This window comes from Capra hircus, chromosome 2 (assembly GCF_001704415.2).
Source record: "Capra hircus breed San Clemente chromosome 2, ASM170441v1, whole genome shotgun sequence".
NCBI classification, from domain to species: Eukaryota; Metazoa; Chordata; class Mammalia; order Artiodactyla; family Bovidae; genus Capra; species Capra hircus.
In genome coordinates, this window is record NC_030809.1 from 122917156 (window position 1) to 122934441 (window position 17286).

Here is a 17286-nt window from a genome sequence, read left to right on the forward strand (position 1 = left end):
ATTTCTGTTGGGTTCACTCTATTAGTCCAGCATAATCTTCTTGTGTAAGATGAGATGATTAGTGATTTTAATTCCATAGCATCCTTCATTTCTCTTTACCATGTAATGGAACATATTCACAACTCCTGGGTATTAGGACATAGGCATCTTTGGGGGACCATTTTTCTGCCTGTGGCATTAACTTTTTAAAATTAATGACCAAAATGTATTTAGTTTCATGCCAAAGTAGCCATAGGATCATTGATTGGTCTTTAATTTTAGTGGGATAATATCTTATGTTTTAGTCAAAGTACTAATTGCAAATTGTTTAAAAATAGCACATAGTACTTAAATGCAGTACTATAATGAAATGCTGCAATCTTTAGCTTTATTCCTCCAGAACTAGCCCGTCCAGATCTTAGAGCTGTTCCTTTTGGAATTTAGCTTCCCTTACCTGAATAAGTTGCTGTATTAGCTCTCTGTTGTCACTATGACATATTACCACAAGTTCTGTGACTTAAAACAGTTTGGATTTATTTTCTTGTAATTCCAGAAGTCAGAAGTCCAGAGTCAGTTTCACTGAGCCACAGTCCAGGTGTTGGTAAGACTGGTACCTTCTGGAGTCCCTAGAGAGGATCCATTCCCCTGCTTTTTGGTTTTGTATTTTCCAGTTTCTAGTGGTTACCTATATTCTTTGGTTTGTGGTCCCTTCTTTCAACTTAAAAGTGTGCTGTATCACTCCAGTCTTTTTCCATCATCACATCTCTTGGGAGGACACTGGTGGACGTATTGGGAGTCCACCTGAATAATCCTCCATAGTCTTCTCATCTCAGGATCCTTAATCCTAAATGCATAATCTCTTTTGCTATGTAAAGTAACATTCACAGGTTCTGGGGATTAGGATGTAGCCATCCTGGAGGGCCATTACTTAGTCGACTGTATATAATTATATTGCTAATTCTTGATTTTCATTTTTAAAGTTGCTATATTTATCTTAAGGTAATTGAATATAATTATCTCCCTTGCATTATCTGAATATAATTGAAATATATCAAACTTTATTCCTTTGTCAGTGTTTTATATTAATTACTATGATTATATAGGTGCTGTTTAGTGTTGCATCAAGTAGTATAATTTATCCTTCCTGTAACATTTTAATTTTTCTTTAGTTAATAGTTTCTTTTTTCCATTTGTCTAATTTTCTATGTGCCATTTGCTTCCTTTAAGCAACTGTTCTGCTGCTGTGTCTTTTTAAAAATGTTCATGGATTCATTTTTTTTTTTTTTTCTCAGCTTCTCTTCTGGCTGTTTCCTATCTTATCTCAGAATTTGCCTTAGCAAGTTTCTAGAGTTGCTCTATTTTTCCTAGTTAACATGTTTTCTTAGTTTATTTTCTCATTTTGGTGAAGGACATATTTGAGTACCTTTCTAGGAAAAGTTAACATGGGAAATAAACTTGAAGACCTTGAGTTTGCAATGCTTTTTCTCTTCCTTATAAGCAGGCTGCTTGTTTGGCCAAGCGTAGAGTTCTGGATTGGAATTTTGGAGGCATCATTCCTTTGTCTTCTGGCTTCCAGAGTTCTGCAGAAGCCATACTCAGTGATGGCTCCTAAGTTGTTGTAGGGGCTTGGTTTCAAACAATCTAAGGTCTCCATAGGGTTAGTGTTGTCAGTTTCGCAGATCTGCCTTGGTCTGGGACTTTATTTTTCTGGGGAATTGGTGGATCCTTTAAATCAAGACACTTGGCCTGGGTTTTGGCACACTTGTATTTGATAATAGCTTTCCCACTGTTTTCTGTGTTCTCTGTCTCTCTGGAACTTCTTCTGTTTGTGAGTGCTGCAGAGATTTCTAAATTTCTACTTTTTCTGTGTTGGAGTGTCTTTTATATCTGTATTCTGCTTTCTGAAAGAAGTCCATAATCTGAATTTCCACTGCATCTAATAATTTATTTTAATATTTTAATATTCAATGATCTTTTTTGCTGCTGTTCTCTTAAAGTATTTAAAATGTAGCATCCTCTCTTGTTTCATGGTTAAAATAACTTACCAGTGAAGTTCACGTTGGACTTTTATTCCTGTTCATATCATCTGTTTCCTTCTAGATCTTTTTTTTTCCCTCTCTCTCTCTCTTTTCTTTTTTTTTTTTTAAACTCTTACACCTATTCTTAGTGAAGGCATATATATTGAATGAGGCACTAAATAGCTACTTGGAGTCTCTCTGTGTGTGTTGACAATGGTAGGAAGGGGGAAATTAGTGGAGAGAGGTTATTCTGTCTCTTTTTGGGCTTTGCTGTAGGAGCACTGGACAGTTAGAGATTTTTCCAACAAAAATTTATCTGATTTCAGCATATATAGGTCCTTTCTCTTAAATTTCCCAAAGAAAAATTCTTTAATATTTGGTATTAATGTCTAAGCTGTTCTGAATGTAGGAAGGGGGAAGTCTTCTTTTCAATATGCAGATTTTCACTTAGTCTCTTACATAGTTATTCTCCACTGTGACTGGGACCCACTGAGTCCTGAGCTATTGACGTTTCTTTACCTTGGGGATTAACACCTTGGCTTTTTGAGGGTGGAGTAAGCTGCACAAGATGAGGAAGGGCTTGCCTTTTCATCTCTTATTATATTCTCTCTTAAACTAGTTTTCCTTGATTTCAACCAGGAGTCTGTTTCACACCATCTGTGGTCTCCAAAACCTTGGACTTTCCAGAATGATTGATATTAGTTACCTGGCAAACACTGGAGATGAATACGGGTATTCATTTCATCATACTGTTTTGGATATTGTTATATTCATCTGGGTACAATGCATTTATCAAACTGCGAGTCTGAGCATACAGTCCTTGCAGGAAGTTTAGGGGTCCCCAGGGCCACTTTCATTTCATACTTGCTGGCTGCAAATTCAGGCTTTCCCAAGCCTAGTCTAAGGTCTGATAATTCACTGGACAGATTGAGGATCCACTGAAAGTGCAATGCTTACAGTTAGTTTTATTATAGAAAAGATACAGATTAGAACCTTCTAAAGAAAGAGCTACGTAGGCTGAAGTCTGGGACTGTTCCAAGCAAGAGCTGTGACGTGTCATCCTCTGGCCGTTGACACATGGCACTACGCACAGAGTAGCAAGCAGGGAAGCTCACGGAGCCTGCATGCCTTGAGTTTCCATTGGAGTTTCATCACGTAAAAATGATTGCATCATTGATCAAGTGGCTAAACTCAGTCTCCATCCCTTCTTCTGCCCAGAGGTGACCTTTTTAAATAACATGAATGATCTTTATGGGTGGTCATTATGGCACGACCTATTTCACTAGAAGTCACCTTGTTAGCATGAACTGTCAGGCTCACTTGAGGTTGAGGGGCCTGCCACAAATACCAGAAACACTCTCCTGGCTGGGGAAATTCCTAGGGTATAGGGGTTATCTCCCAGGAACCTGGAAAGGCCAAACATCTCTTTGGATTGAAACTGAATTCTTTTTTATACTTTGTGCTACATTGTTTCATGCTAAGAAGGTAACAGCACTGCCAGGAACCTCTTTTTCTCCCAAGTTTCATATGCCATGTATCTATTTAAAATTTCCCACTCTTTCTGTCTCTTATTTTCATTTAGGTTAGTGGTCTGTTTTGAAATAATTGAATCTGGTCTTTAATTAAAGACATTTTCACAAAAGGTAATTTCTTTTGCCCTCCACTTCCAGTCTGATCTTAAGACTGTTTGAGTAATGATTTACTAAGGGAGACACAATTTGATGTGGTATGATAGGCATACTTTTTCATTTTACAAAGCATTGCTTGCAGGTGCCAGAAGTCTGATTGAAAGGAAGTAAAATTACTGGACCAATGAAACAGTAACAAGGTGGGGGGCAATTATGCTAAAGTTATGTACATAGTTTTAGGTTATGTATTAGTGATTTATGTTTTTCAGAGTAGTTGATGGGGCAAAAGTTAGATTGCTTATTTGAGACTTAATTTTGATTAGTTTTATTTTTAAAGGTCATAATGGTTGTCTTATTTTGATCCTTCATTTAATTTCTTCCTTGAAGGTTATTACATGATATAGCAAAGCTAAATTGTACCTTCTTAGTGGTAATACAGGACATAAAATTTTTGAATTGGCTTTAGATTTTATACTAAAATGCCTTTTACCATGTCTTTTATTGTGTTAAAGGCATGTCTTTGTAGTAAGAACTAAACTTATTTAAGGTTATCTTTTGTGTGCTTCTCCATATTTCCTAGCAGGAAAGCTGATAAGTTGATTAGCTCACTTATTAAAGTAGGGTGTTTCATTTTAAATCAGGCTTATTTTAGAAATATTTTATACCTATTAAATGCCTCTGTGATGATGAAGAAAAGAATAATTGCTAGGGAAAGAAAAGTGGCCAAATGTATTACAGCATCCTGTGCAGTTTAACATTCTTTAAGTTACTTACTTTGTTTGTATTGTCTCTCTTAAGCATTAATTTAATTTTAAAATTAGGTGTATCTGTAGACTAAACCATGTAATATACTAGAATTCCATGTCCGTCTTGGATATCCTTTTGTTTTCTCTAGAGTTAATAACTGTTCCATACCTTCTTTTGCTAGATTACTGTTGTAAAAATATTTAAATATTTGTTTGTCAAGTTTCTGGTTGCTAAATTGTTTTTAGCCTGATTTCTTGACAACTGAACATAAAAAAATCAGTTTTGAGCATCTTCTCTTATTTTCTAGTAGGGGCTAGGATAGTGTTCTGAATTAAATAGATTTCTTAATTAGCCTAGCAGATCTGAGGTGATCTGAAATTATTTATTTTTTTCCATAAGGAAAGGCTATATTAATGTGTTAGATTAATTCTGATTTCTAAACTTGAGTCCAGATGATGTAAGGAAATTCAAGTTGTGTGGAATAAAGAATTAAGAACTTTGAAATTTGTGAATGATCATATTTTTCCTCTTTAGTTAGAATCACATTGTTACATTGCAGTTTTTACTTTATTGATGCCTTTGACTTTTAATTCTGTTGAGGCTGTAGTTTTGGTTTGATACTGCTTGGAGGCAAGAGAATGGAGATCATTCTAGGAAGTCTTTTATTTTAGATTTGACTCTGAATATATTTGTGCTGTTGATGCAAAATAATAATTGTACCAAGTGCATCATTCATAGTATTGAAGTTATATCTTGTTAAAATAGTTAACTTTTGTGAGTTCTATCTATCTAAAGTTACATTTGAATCTTGAAGTAACGTATAAGTCTGCTGTTACAGGTTAATTTATGGATATAATAAAATAGATGGAAACTAACATTACAGAGTTACTGAGCTGTAATTGACAGTCTAGTTTAAATTGTATACTATGTGCTGATTTGTTACACTGATATATTACAAAATGATCCTAGTGTTGCTGACACTTTTCATCATATTACTTAATTACCATTTCTTTCTTTCTTTCTTTTTTTTTTTTTTGGGTGAGAAAACTCTACTCTCTTAGCAGCTTTTAAGTATGTAATCTGGTGTTAGTGATAATCAGCATGCTGTACTTAAATCCCCAGAGCTTATTCATCTGTACCCTTTGACCAGAACAACTCCCCTTATCCCCTATCCCCAGGTCCCTGGTAACCACTGCGGGGAGTTCTGCTTTTTTACACTCCACATATAAATGAGGTGATACAGTACTGGTCTGACTTCTTTCACTTACCATCTTGAATGTCGTGCACTCAAGGTCCATCCATATTGTCACAAATGGCAGGACTTCATTCTTTTAAATGGCTGACTGACATTTCGTTGGACTTATGTAGCACATCTTCTTTATCCATCTATCTACTGATGGACCTTTATTTTGTATCCATATCTTGGCTGTTGTGAATAGTGCTTCAGTGAACATGGGAGTGTAGATACCTGAGATCCTGCTTTCATTTTCTTGGGCTATATGCTCAGAAGTGGGATTGCTGGATCAAATGTAGCTCTATTTTTAATTTTTTTGAGAACCCTCTATACCGTTCTTATTTATTTATTTATTTATTTATTTTACTTTACCATACTGTATTGGTTTTGCTATACATTGACATGAATCCGCCACGGGTGTCCATGAGTTCCCCATCCTGAACTCGCCTCCCACCACCCTCCCCATATCATCTCTCTGGGTCATCCCAGTGCACCAGCCCCAAGCATCCTGTATCCTGTATCAAACCTAGACTGGCGATTTGTTTCTTACATGATAGTATACATGTTTCAAGGCCATTCTCCCAAATCATCCCACCCTCTCCCTCTCCCACAGAGTCCAAAGGTCTGTTCTATACATCTGTGTCTCTTTTGCTCTCTTGCATACAGGGTTATCATTTCCATCTTTCTAAATTCCATCTATCTGTGTTAGTATACTGTATTGGTGTTTTTCTTTCTGGTTTACTTCACTCTGTATAATCGGCTCCAGTTTCATCCACCTCATTAGAACAGATTCAAATGTATTCTTTTTAATGGCTGAGTAATACTCCATTGTGTATATGTACCACAGCTTTCTTATCCATTCGTCTGCTGATGGATATCTAGGTTGCTTCCATGTCCTGGCTATTATAAACAGTGCTGCGATGAACACGGGGATACATGTGTCTCTTTCAATTCTGGTTTCCTCGGTGTGTATGCCCAGCAGTGGGATTGCTGGGTCGTAAGGCAGTTTAATTTCCAGATTTTTAAGGAATTGCCACACTGTTTTCCATACATACTGTTTTTCACAGTGTGTGTACCAACTTATATTCCTTTGGAGAAAAGGGAATCCTTTTCTCCAAATCCTTACCAGCCCTTACCTTTTTTTTCCTAAATGATAGCCATTGATGAATAGCCCTGAGATATTTCATTCTGGTTTTGATTTGCATTTTCCTAATGATTAGTGATATTGAGCACCTGTCTTTGTACCTGTGTACATTTGTATGTCTTTGGGAAAATGTCTGTTGAGTTCCTCTTTCCATTTTTTTAAAAAATTGGATTGGTTTTGTTTGTTTTTTGCTGTTGAATTGAGTCCTTATGTATTTTGGATATTAACTCCTATCTGCATATGTATTCCTTATCACTCTTCTCTGCGTTATGATTTTTTTTTTTTTAACAGGATTTTGTTTTCTAACATGCTGGGTATTTGCTTGTCTCTCTTCCATGAGAATTTAAGCTCTGTTAGAGATTTTTTTTTCCTCCCTTTGGTCTAACTTGGTCACTTTTTATATCTTTAATACCTGGAATGATCCTTAGTGTACATTTAAAATCTCTGCTTCCCAGAAATATGTGGTCTCAATAGGACAGAGTTTCTGAGATAAAATGAACATGTAAAGTGTTTAGCTTGGCATGTTGGACATGAAGCACTCATTAATTATAGTTGTTGAAGGATAAGAAAAGAAAAAATAGAATCAGACATTTCAGATAGACGTATCCTGAATAAGAGAAAACTGCGTTCACATCTTAGGGACTAGGGTAGTACTGTTTAGGGGCACACTGGAAAAATAAGGTTGGAAGTATATTGATGCTTTTGAATTGTGGTGTTAGAGAAGACTTTTGAGAGTCCCTTGGACTGCAAGGAGATCCAACCAGTCCATCCTAAGGGATATTGGTCCTGGGTGTTCATTGGAGGACTGATGTTGAAGCTGAAACTGCAGTACTTTGGCCACCTGATGCGAAGAGCTGACTCACTTGAAAAGACCCTGATGCTGGGGAAGATTGAGGGCAGGAAGAGAAGGGGACGACAGAGGATAAGATGCTTGGACGGCATCACCGACTCAATGGACATGGGTTTGGGTGGACTCCTGACGTGCCTCCTTCATGGGGTTGCAAAGAGTCAGACATGACTGTGCGACTGAACTGAACTGATACTGTGGAGGTTAAGGCATTTGGATTTTGTAGTGTCTAATGAGAAGTAATTGAGTATTTTTAAGGCAGAGGTGCCATAATGTAAGTGGTGGGTTTGGAAGATGAGTCCAGCAGAAGTCCTTGAGGTTGACTGGACATCATTCTGGTGTAGGTTTAACTGGAAATTAATGAAACATTTAGAAATTTGTAATAAGAAATGAATTTGCAAAGTCATAAGTTACACTCAAATTTTAATGGTTTCCTCTCATTGTATAGTAGTATATAATTATGATTTGGTTACAGTGTATATTTTGAATTATTTATGGAATTGCCAACTTTTAATATACTTTTCCATTTAGAACTAAAGCTTTCATTTAAAATAAACCAAGATGTTTATATTGGTAACTAACTTACTAAATATACTAATATAGGGCAGAGTATGTTTAGTCCAGCAAACATTGGTCAACCCCGAAAGACAACATTATCTCCTGCCCAGCTGGATCCTTTTTATACTCAAGGAGATTCTCTGACATCTGAAGATCACCTTGATGACACTTGGGTGACTGTGTTCGGGTAAGGTTTCTAGATAATTTACCTTTAAAGCAACAACGTTTTCTAATGCATATTATCAAATATATTTGAAAAAACTAAAATAGTTGCACAGCAGACACTCATTTATCCACCTAGATTCACCTAAATTCATCTTTTTTCTTACTGTTGGTACATTTCAGGGTAAGTTGCAGACATCAATATATATCACCTTGACATTTCGTCTCTTCTTCTCGTGACATTTCTTTCCCTTCTCCGAGGGATCTTCCCAACCCAGGCATCGAACCCAGGTCTCCCGCATTGCAGGCAGGTTCTTTACCAGCTGAGCCACAAGGGAAGCCCTTGACATTTCAGCATGTATATTACTTTCTGATTTTTAATAGTTTTTCCATCATTTTTCTGTTTGCCTTTTCTTAAATTATTTTCTATTCAGTATATTTGCTGAATTTTGGAAGAGGGTTGAACCGCTAGACTTAGGAAGCCCCTTCCTTTGTTGGAACTGTGTCTGTGCTTATATTGGACTTTACCAGTTTTGAACTAACAAGTTGAATTGTATTTGTGTATATATGCATACTATGTCACAGGATTGGTACTTACTAACTATAGAATATCGAACATTAATAGAAGCTGTGCATGACAGTCCTAGATGCGTTTGAATAGGGTTTTAGATCCAAAAAAAAGTAAGGCATCTTAGAAGTCATACTGCATCACTCACAGATGAAAAACTGAAGGGGTAGACAGATTAAGTGATTTACTCAGAGACTTATATCTAGTTATCAGTAAAACTTCAGCAAAAACCCAGGTTTTTTATTTTCAGGCTATGATTCTTTATACAATACTACATAAGGTTCGTTTCTGAAAGTGTGATGTCATACTGTTGCTGGACCTTACTTTACTTAGTTTGGGGTGAAAAATATACAAAAACATTAGAGCTTGAAGGAAGAACAATGCACACAGTAAGTATTAGTGTACTTTATTCAATTTATTTAAATTCAGAGGGATGTGTAAGATTATAGTGGAGTTTTCCTTCTCACCTTTTCCCCAACAGCTACAATTTTTTTCCTTGTAAGGTAGTTACTGCCACCTGTTTTTTGTGTCACCTTCCAGAGAGAGTCGTTATTGCTGATTCTGTTTAGGTAAAAAGCGGGGTCATATTGCTTTTCCTTGTTCTCCAGAACGCCCACACTCAGCCCTACGTCCATAGCCACTGGGCTGACTGCTGCTGCTTTTTTTTTCTGTGTTTGTGTTTAAGTTTTTGTATTCTCTCATGACGTGCTTGTCTGTCTGTTTTTGAATGTATCCGTCCACTCAAGTGTGTTTTTCAAGCTTAGTAGTAATGGTGTCACTTTAAAGCTTCTTCAGTAGTTGGATAAATTAATTGAAGTATTACACTTCTGTTAGTCCTTCATTTTTAAGACTTATCCTTTCCCACCCATGTATTTTCTGTTGGTTTTATATTTTAGTAACCTGCTTATGAGTTTAATTGCAAGAACGGAAACATTTTCTTCTAAGGGATAAAATATCATCTTTTGATGATAGGGAAGTACAGCTAAAATACATTACATATGTTCTTCCTTTGATAATTTGACTTTTTCCTTCTGACTCAGGGTCATCATGAAATAACATTTATTGTTTTAGGGTAATGATTTTTAAAAAATTATTAATTGGAGGACGGTTTCTTAACAGTGTTGTGTTTGTTTCTGCCGTACAAAGGGTGAATCAGCCATAAGTATACATATATCCCCTCCCTCTTAGGTAGGGTGATTCTTTGGCAGGATATTGGACTGTTTCTCCTCAGAGTGGTCCTAGACCCTTAGATTTATGTTTTATTTCTCAAGTGCCTCCTTCAAGTACAGGCATTATTTCTGTCTCTGGTTTTGATAGTTTTTAGTTCTGCTTTGCAGTCACCCCAACTTTTTTGATGTTTTCACTGAAGTTAGAAACCTTACATCCAAACTTACATAACATAAATTTCCAGTCTTGAATGTAGTATTTTAGTCACATAGATTTTAATATATGAAGTTTCTTATTTATTTTTGTGACTCACATTTTTTCCTTCAAGTTTCTAATTCAAGCTCCAGATAACTGAAGTTATTGGTTAAGGAAACTCCAGATTTTCAAGTTGAGAATACCTTTATTATTTGAACTATCAAAGTTATATCTCATTGTTATAGTCAAGGCATTCAGCACTTTATGAAGAAGAAAGTAAAAATCACTTAGAATTTTCCATACAGAGATAAGGCCATTTAAAATTTTGGTAGCCATCTTTTTAATTGATTGTTTACCATTGATTCTGGTTCTGAGTTTTTGTTTCAGGAACACATTTTTGGATTTTCAGGTGGTGCTGAATATATATTGATATGACTCTATATAATGTAAAGTTCTTTGCTCTATAATAACCATAGTAGTATATCTCCACCCCGCCCCCAAGCATATATGCACATACACATACCCACGTAAAGTAAGTTATATGCAGAACTGTGACTTGAATTTTAGAAATTTCAGGGGTGGAATTTGGAGATGGAAAGAAGCAGCTGAGTCAGAACTAATTTTAACATAATTTGCTTTTGGGTGATGGGCAAATGAATAGATTTAACTAATAATAGAGGAAAGCAGAATGATCAAGGGTCTCTTATTAATGTACTAGACAGCTGGGGGGAGTTGTATCTTGAAACGCTTGTAAGTTAATTTGCATCCGTCATTATTGAAGTTGATTGGGCAAGTTTTTTTCCCCAGGTTTCCTCAGGCATCTGCTTCCTATATACTATTACAATTTGCACAATATGGGAATATCTTAAAACATGTGGTAAGTCTTAATCTTTTTCAATTCAAGATTTAAGCTGAGGAAAGATAACCTGTGAATTTGCCGCTGAATGTCTTAAAAGTTTTTCTTTCTTTTTTAAAATTTTCAAAGGATATATCTATTGGAGTCTGACAGGCTAGAAGTTGCATAGTATTTGATAAAAAGAGATAGAGAAGATAAATAATTGAGAGTTTCAGGCTTCCCCCCTTTTAAAAATAGTTAACAGTCTCTTAAAAAAGATTATATGACAAATTTTCCAATTTGAGCTTGTTTTTATTGGGGTAAACGAAAGGATATTTCTGACTTCGAGTTCTTAGAGTTTCTTTAGTTTTACAGAGAGCATTTTTTTTCTTTAAATTACCTTGCACAGTAAATTATAAGTAACAATTTTTTTTAATTGCTAGAGATTGACTTAATTCCTACAAAAAAATCAGATCAATGTATACAGTTAAAAAAAAATTTCATAGCAAGTGTAGATAAGACCTTTTTGTAAGAAACAGTTATCTTTTGAGAATTACTTTGCTCGTAGAGAATATTTGCCACATATTCTTTATATAAGAGATTTAAAAATTAGAGATACTGAAATTGTTTAAAAAGAATTTTTGTTGAATTCTAGTATACAGCTTTTTACAGGGCATCAGATAAAAAGTAGAAGCAGATTTATTTTTGTATGTTTCTGTTTTCTAATAGAAAATTTGAATTTTATATACTTTATATTTTAATTTAAGAGAAAACATCATTTTTTGCAGATGTCTAACACAGGAAATTGGATGCATATTCGTTATCAATCTAAACTGCAGGCCCGGAAAGCCTTAAGCAAAGATGGAAGAATTTTTGGAGAATCCATCATGATTGGTGTAAAACCATGTATAGATAAAGTAAGTTATTGCTGATGTAAGGAAAACAGCTTAATCTATATGAAGAACACAGAACTAGGTACTAACATTGGTGGCCTGTCACTTTGCTTCACTGTGCTGCTTTTGCTTACTCTTTAAGAACGTGATGGGTGATGTCATAGCACTCCTTTATGATAAGTCAGAGATGCTTAGTCACAATACTCTAGGCATGATGTATCCTAACCCCTTCACTCTGTAGGTACAGAGGTCAAGAGGTCTTAGGTAATTTACCCAGGGTTGTTAAGGTGAGGCCTACATTCTAGGTCTTTTAACTTTTAACCCATTCCGTTTTTTGTGCAAAGCAACGTCAGATTCAAGTACTTTAAAGGAGTGGTGCTATTTCAGAAGGAACTGTTCCATATGAATGGTAACTGAGGGTTACCTTTTGAAAGACTGAAGCTTTTTTTTAAATGTAATATCAAATAGACTTATTTACATGTATATTTTTTAAAACTTCCTAAAAAATGCATTTTTATTTGGCTGTGCCAAGTCTTGGTCACAGCACGTGGGATCTTGTTGCCTGACCAGAGATTGAACCTGAGTCTTCTGCGTTGGCAGTGCAGCGTGTAGCCACTGAACCACCAGCGAAGTTCCTAACTTCTTGTTTTATACTGAAATATAGTTGATTAACAATATTGTGATAGTTTCAGGTATACAGCAAAGTGATTCAGTTATACATATACATGTATTCTTTTTCAAAGTCTTTCCACATTTAAATTGTTAAATAATATTGAGCAGCGTTCCCTATGTTATATAGTAGGTCCGTCCATGTTGATTGTCCATTTAAAATATATTAGTGTGTTCATGTCAGTCCCCGTAACGATCCCTTCTGCCCATCCTTATCCCAGCAACCATAAGTTGATTCTCTAAGTCTGTGAGTATCTTTCTGTTTTCTAAGTTCATTTGTATCTTTTAAAATTCCATTTATAGGTGATATGTATGATATTTATCTTTCTCTATGTGACTTACTTAGTATGACAATCTCAAGGGCTGTCTGTGTTGCTGTAAATGGCATTGTTTCATCATTTGTAATGGCTGAGTAATACTCCATTGTATATATATGTCACATTTCTATCTGTTCTTCTGTCAATGGACGTTTAGGTTGCTTCCATGTCTTGGCTGTTGTAAGGTGAAGCTCTTTTATTAGTCATTTCTGTTTTAAAATATTTAAATAATACTAAATATTTATATGGGGCTTCCCTTGTGGCTCAGTAAAGGATCTGTCTGCAGTGCAGGAGATCCAGGTTTGATCTCTGGGTCAGGAAGATCCCCCTGGAGAAGGGAAAGGCTACCCACTCTTGTATTCTTGCCTGGAGACTTCCATGGACAGAGGAGCTTGGTGGGCTACAGTCCATGGAGTTGTACTGAGTTGGACGTGACTGAGTGACTCTCACATATATATACACACAGACATATATTTAGATACTTTTAAATAAACTGAGTACACTTTAAACTTTCTTTGTGGCTTGTAAAATCATGATCATTCTTTAATATACGTGAACTTCTGCCTACCAGGCACTGTTCTTGATACTTATATATATACATTAGTGCATGAATTAGACATGGCTCCTGTTACTATAATCTAGGATTGCTGAGTAGTTGTGTAATTATTACATTGTGCTGTAACAAATCATCGTAGAGGCTAGAGGAAAATTTGGGGTAACTGGGTATAAAATAGCACTGGACTTTGATCCCCTACCCACCTCAACTTCCCCCAAAATTCTCTTGTCTTTCTTACTGATTTTCCATAGTGTTTGTTAGGAGAGTCTTACTCTTGAGAGTTGATAGTAGATATTTGAGGTGAGATTTCTGTTTGAGCATTAGATCTCATGCTAGCTAAGAAGCAGGTATTGTTTTATCAAGGCTAAAATTATTTGAAAGGTGAATTAGATCAAATAAAGTATGCTTCTTGTAATGATGTTTTGTTTGGACGTAATAGTGGATAAGATGTATTATGTTAATAAACAGAAGTTCTTTCTTTCTCCAGAGCGTCATGGAAAACAGTGACAGGTGTGCTTTGTCATCTCCATCTCTTGCCTTCACACCACCCATCAAAACCTTAGGTACACCAACCCAACCTGGAAGTGCTCCTCGGATTTCTACCATGAGGCCTCTTGCTACAGCATACAAAGCTTCTACTAGTGACTATCAGGTATTTTAAGGACTGGATGAAAGAACACACTTTAAAGGCTGCAGTGCATAGTGTGTTTGTTTACCTGTTTCACTGGGTTGATTTGTATGCAGTTAAATGCCATTAAATATTTCCTATTGAAGTTGATTACCTTGATGAAACCAATAAACTTTGTGTTTTTAAATTTTCTATTTTACAAATTACACTTTTGGCCAGTGGAAATTTATCTTGAATTTTCAAGAAAAAAATCTTTGTCATTTTAAAAAACATTTTGAGAGTTGTTATTTTATTTTTTTCTAAGTTATGTTTGCATATATAAAAAGCTTCTTGTGGACATCTCTGGCATGGGAGAATGTTAAAACTCTATTAGGTGATAACTAAATCTGATAGTATCACAAACGAAGAACCTTAGATTGGAAGTAGTTTTGGTGATCAAAAGAAAACATTGCCCAGCTCCCATTTCAAAACTTACCATTTCAAAAAAGCTTAAAGGAAAAGTTCATTATGTTTATTGAAGAAAACTAGAAATATTATGACTCTCATTCAGTATATAATTGTCTCCTGCTTAATTAGCCAGGGGTTCTAAACTTGTCCCGCTACAGACACAAGTCCTAAGACAGCAAATAGACACTTTATAGAACAGGTGGACTTCCCTTCAGATTTGGGGATAATTCTAGAACTGGCTTAATTTTTCCTTTTAGTTGTTTTTTTTTTTTTTTTTAAATCATCATTTTAAAGTCCTTATCTCCTGTAACTTTAGTGTTCGTTCACTTTACTAATTGGGCAGCAGATACACTTTGCTTTGCCAAAGGAGTATAATTTTGCCATTCTTAAAAGCATATGGATCTTCTAACTAAGCCTGTGTTTTAATCTTTAAATAAACAATTTAGTGCTACAAATCCATTTTAATGTTTGGTACTTTAAAATTAGCTGTTAACTCTAGAATGGACTCTGACACTAAAACCATAACCATACAATTTACATATGTGTGTTTTTTTGATAGGTGATTTCTGACAGACAAACACCAAAAAAAGATGAAAGCCTTGTATCCAAAGCAATGGAATACATGTTCGGCTGGTAGTGTAGGAAGAGCTGAGACGCCAACTATAAAGGAGAAGACTGCCACACTAAAACAGAGTTAGCAGGGTACTGCTGGATTCTTCGGTTAGTTATATAACCACTCTTGACAGTGTCGGATAGCTGTCTCATACTTCCTTTGGAAGCTTTTTTCTTTAAGAATATAGCATACTTGTAGCTCGCACTTTAAAAGATGCTTGAGATACATTTTAAAGAAACAAATCCCTGTATAGAAGATTTTGGGCTTTCTGTGATAGTGTGTGATTTACTGCAAAAACTAATTGATTACTGTAAATTATATAATTGAGTTTGTAGTGAGCCTTTGTAGTCTTCATAAGTTGGTGAGGTGAATTTCATGAAGGGTAACTGTACAGCTGCTTCTAACAAGACACAAAGATTATAATTAACAATTTGAATGAGGGTCTTTTATTAATTTAGATAGTATTTAATATTTTAATTATCCTTGTTTCTATTTGTCCTGTCCTGGATGATCCTCTTTCAGCCTTGTAAAGCCAATGCAATCTTTTAAAAAACCTGAAGTTTCTTGATAATAAACTTGTCAATTATATGTATTGAGCAGTTTTTGAGAGTGATTTATTAATTAGTACAAAAAGTTTGAAGTCTTTGCAGAAATAGAGAAACTATGTCATGAACCTTCATCTGCCTATAATCCAGCTTTAATAACCATGTAACCACCACTACTTTGCCATGCTAGCTTAATCTCTCTTTTGTTTAAACTATATCTGAGATGTGATTTTTAATACTTGAGGTTATATCAAAGAAAGAATATTGCCATATGTAATTATCATGTCAGTATCTCACCTAAAAGAAGAATAATTTCTTAAGTTCTAATATCTAGTCCTTTAAAAAACTTTTCCAGTTGTTTCCAAAATTTGTTTGAATTTTCCAGTTGGTTGGTGTGAGTCACTATTGAGACCACGTCTACACAGTGTATTTGGTTTTGTCTTTGGAGTGTGTCTTGAAGTTTAGTTTCTCTGTTCTTCTCCACCCTTCAGTACACCTTGACGTGTTGAAAGTACCATGTGAGTTGCCTCTGTAGTATCCCCCAGACAGAATTTGATCAGTAGTTTTTTTGTTTTACTTATTCTGTCATTTGTCCCGTATCCTAGACGTTATATCTAGAGGAGGTTAATTAGATTCTGATATCATTTTTTTGAGCAAGAATACTTGATGGTAGTATGGGATACTTTATGTTAAACCAGGGGACATTTAGTTCTGGTGGTCCCACTTTTAATAACCCTGAGGTTGGTCACTGGGCACGTGGGCAAAAGCTGGACACGATCATTGGAAAGGTCCCCATTAACTTTTTATATAGCATTTTTAAAAGCATGCATTAATGATACTTGAATGAATCAGTTATTAAGGTATGTCAAATGATGCTTTTCTTTCATTCCTATTGCATTTATTAGCTGTAATTCTTTTCATATGGAAGAACTTTGGGCCATCCATTAGGGCTGTTTGGTTATCATGGAGTACATTCATGGCAGGATGCCAGGATAAATATTTGTTTCCTTTATTAGTGGTTTTTTTTTTTTTTTTTTTTGGTGCCCTGGCAACCTCCACTGCTGTTCTGAGTTAAAAAAACAAAGTTTTTTTTGTCCTTTTGTATCACGCTGTACTTATGGCTTTAAGTTTTTTTTTTTTTTAATTGACTGTTTCAATTGCTTGCAGACGTTGTCTTACTCAAATTATCCTCCTTGGCCAGTGAAAACCTCCTCAAGCTGGCACTTGTGTGAAAAGGAGGTTTTAATTGACATAATATTTCACCACAGAACATGTATCTAGGTAGTCTGCATATTTCCTTATATAAAGAATAACTAAAATAACGCCGTGTGTGGAAGGTTTTGACACCCTTTTTAAATTGCAGCAAACTACTGTGAAGACTTGTTCTCTGAGATGAAGGGATGCTAAAGAATACGCTGGGGTGGAGGAAAGTCATTTATTACATTTATAAAGTACATTTTACCTGAAACTTTAAAATCTTTTCCAACTTAAAATAGGATTGTATTTTATGTCCTGTTTCATTACATACAGAGCTCA

General features: G+C 35.3%; 1 protein-coding gene across 1 annotated transcript in view; it reads left to right on the forward strand.

The window, feature by feature from the left end:
* Positions 1–15797, forward strand: part of NUP35 (nucleoporin 35) — a 33117-nt gene extending 17320 nt beyond the window's left edge. The window contains exons 5-9 of the mRNA XM_005675883.3: positions 8201–8342; positions 11055–11124; positions 11871–11999; positions 14005–14169; positions 15152–15797. Coding sequence (XP_005675940.2) covers positions 8201–8342; positions 11055–11124; positions 11871–11999; positions 14005–14169; positions 15152–15229 — 584 coding nt within the window. The 3' untranslated portion in view covers positions 15230–15797. The remainder of the gene's footprint in view (positions 1–8200; positions 8343–11054; positions 11125–11870; positions 12000–14004; positions 14170–15151) is intronic.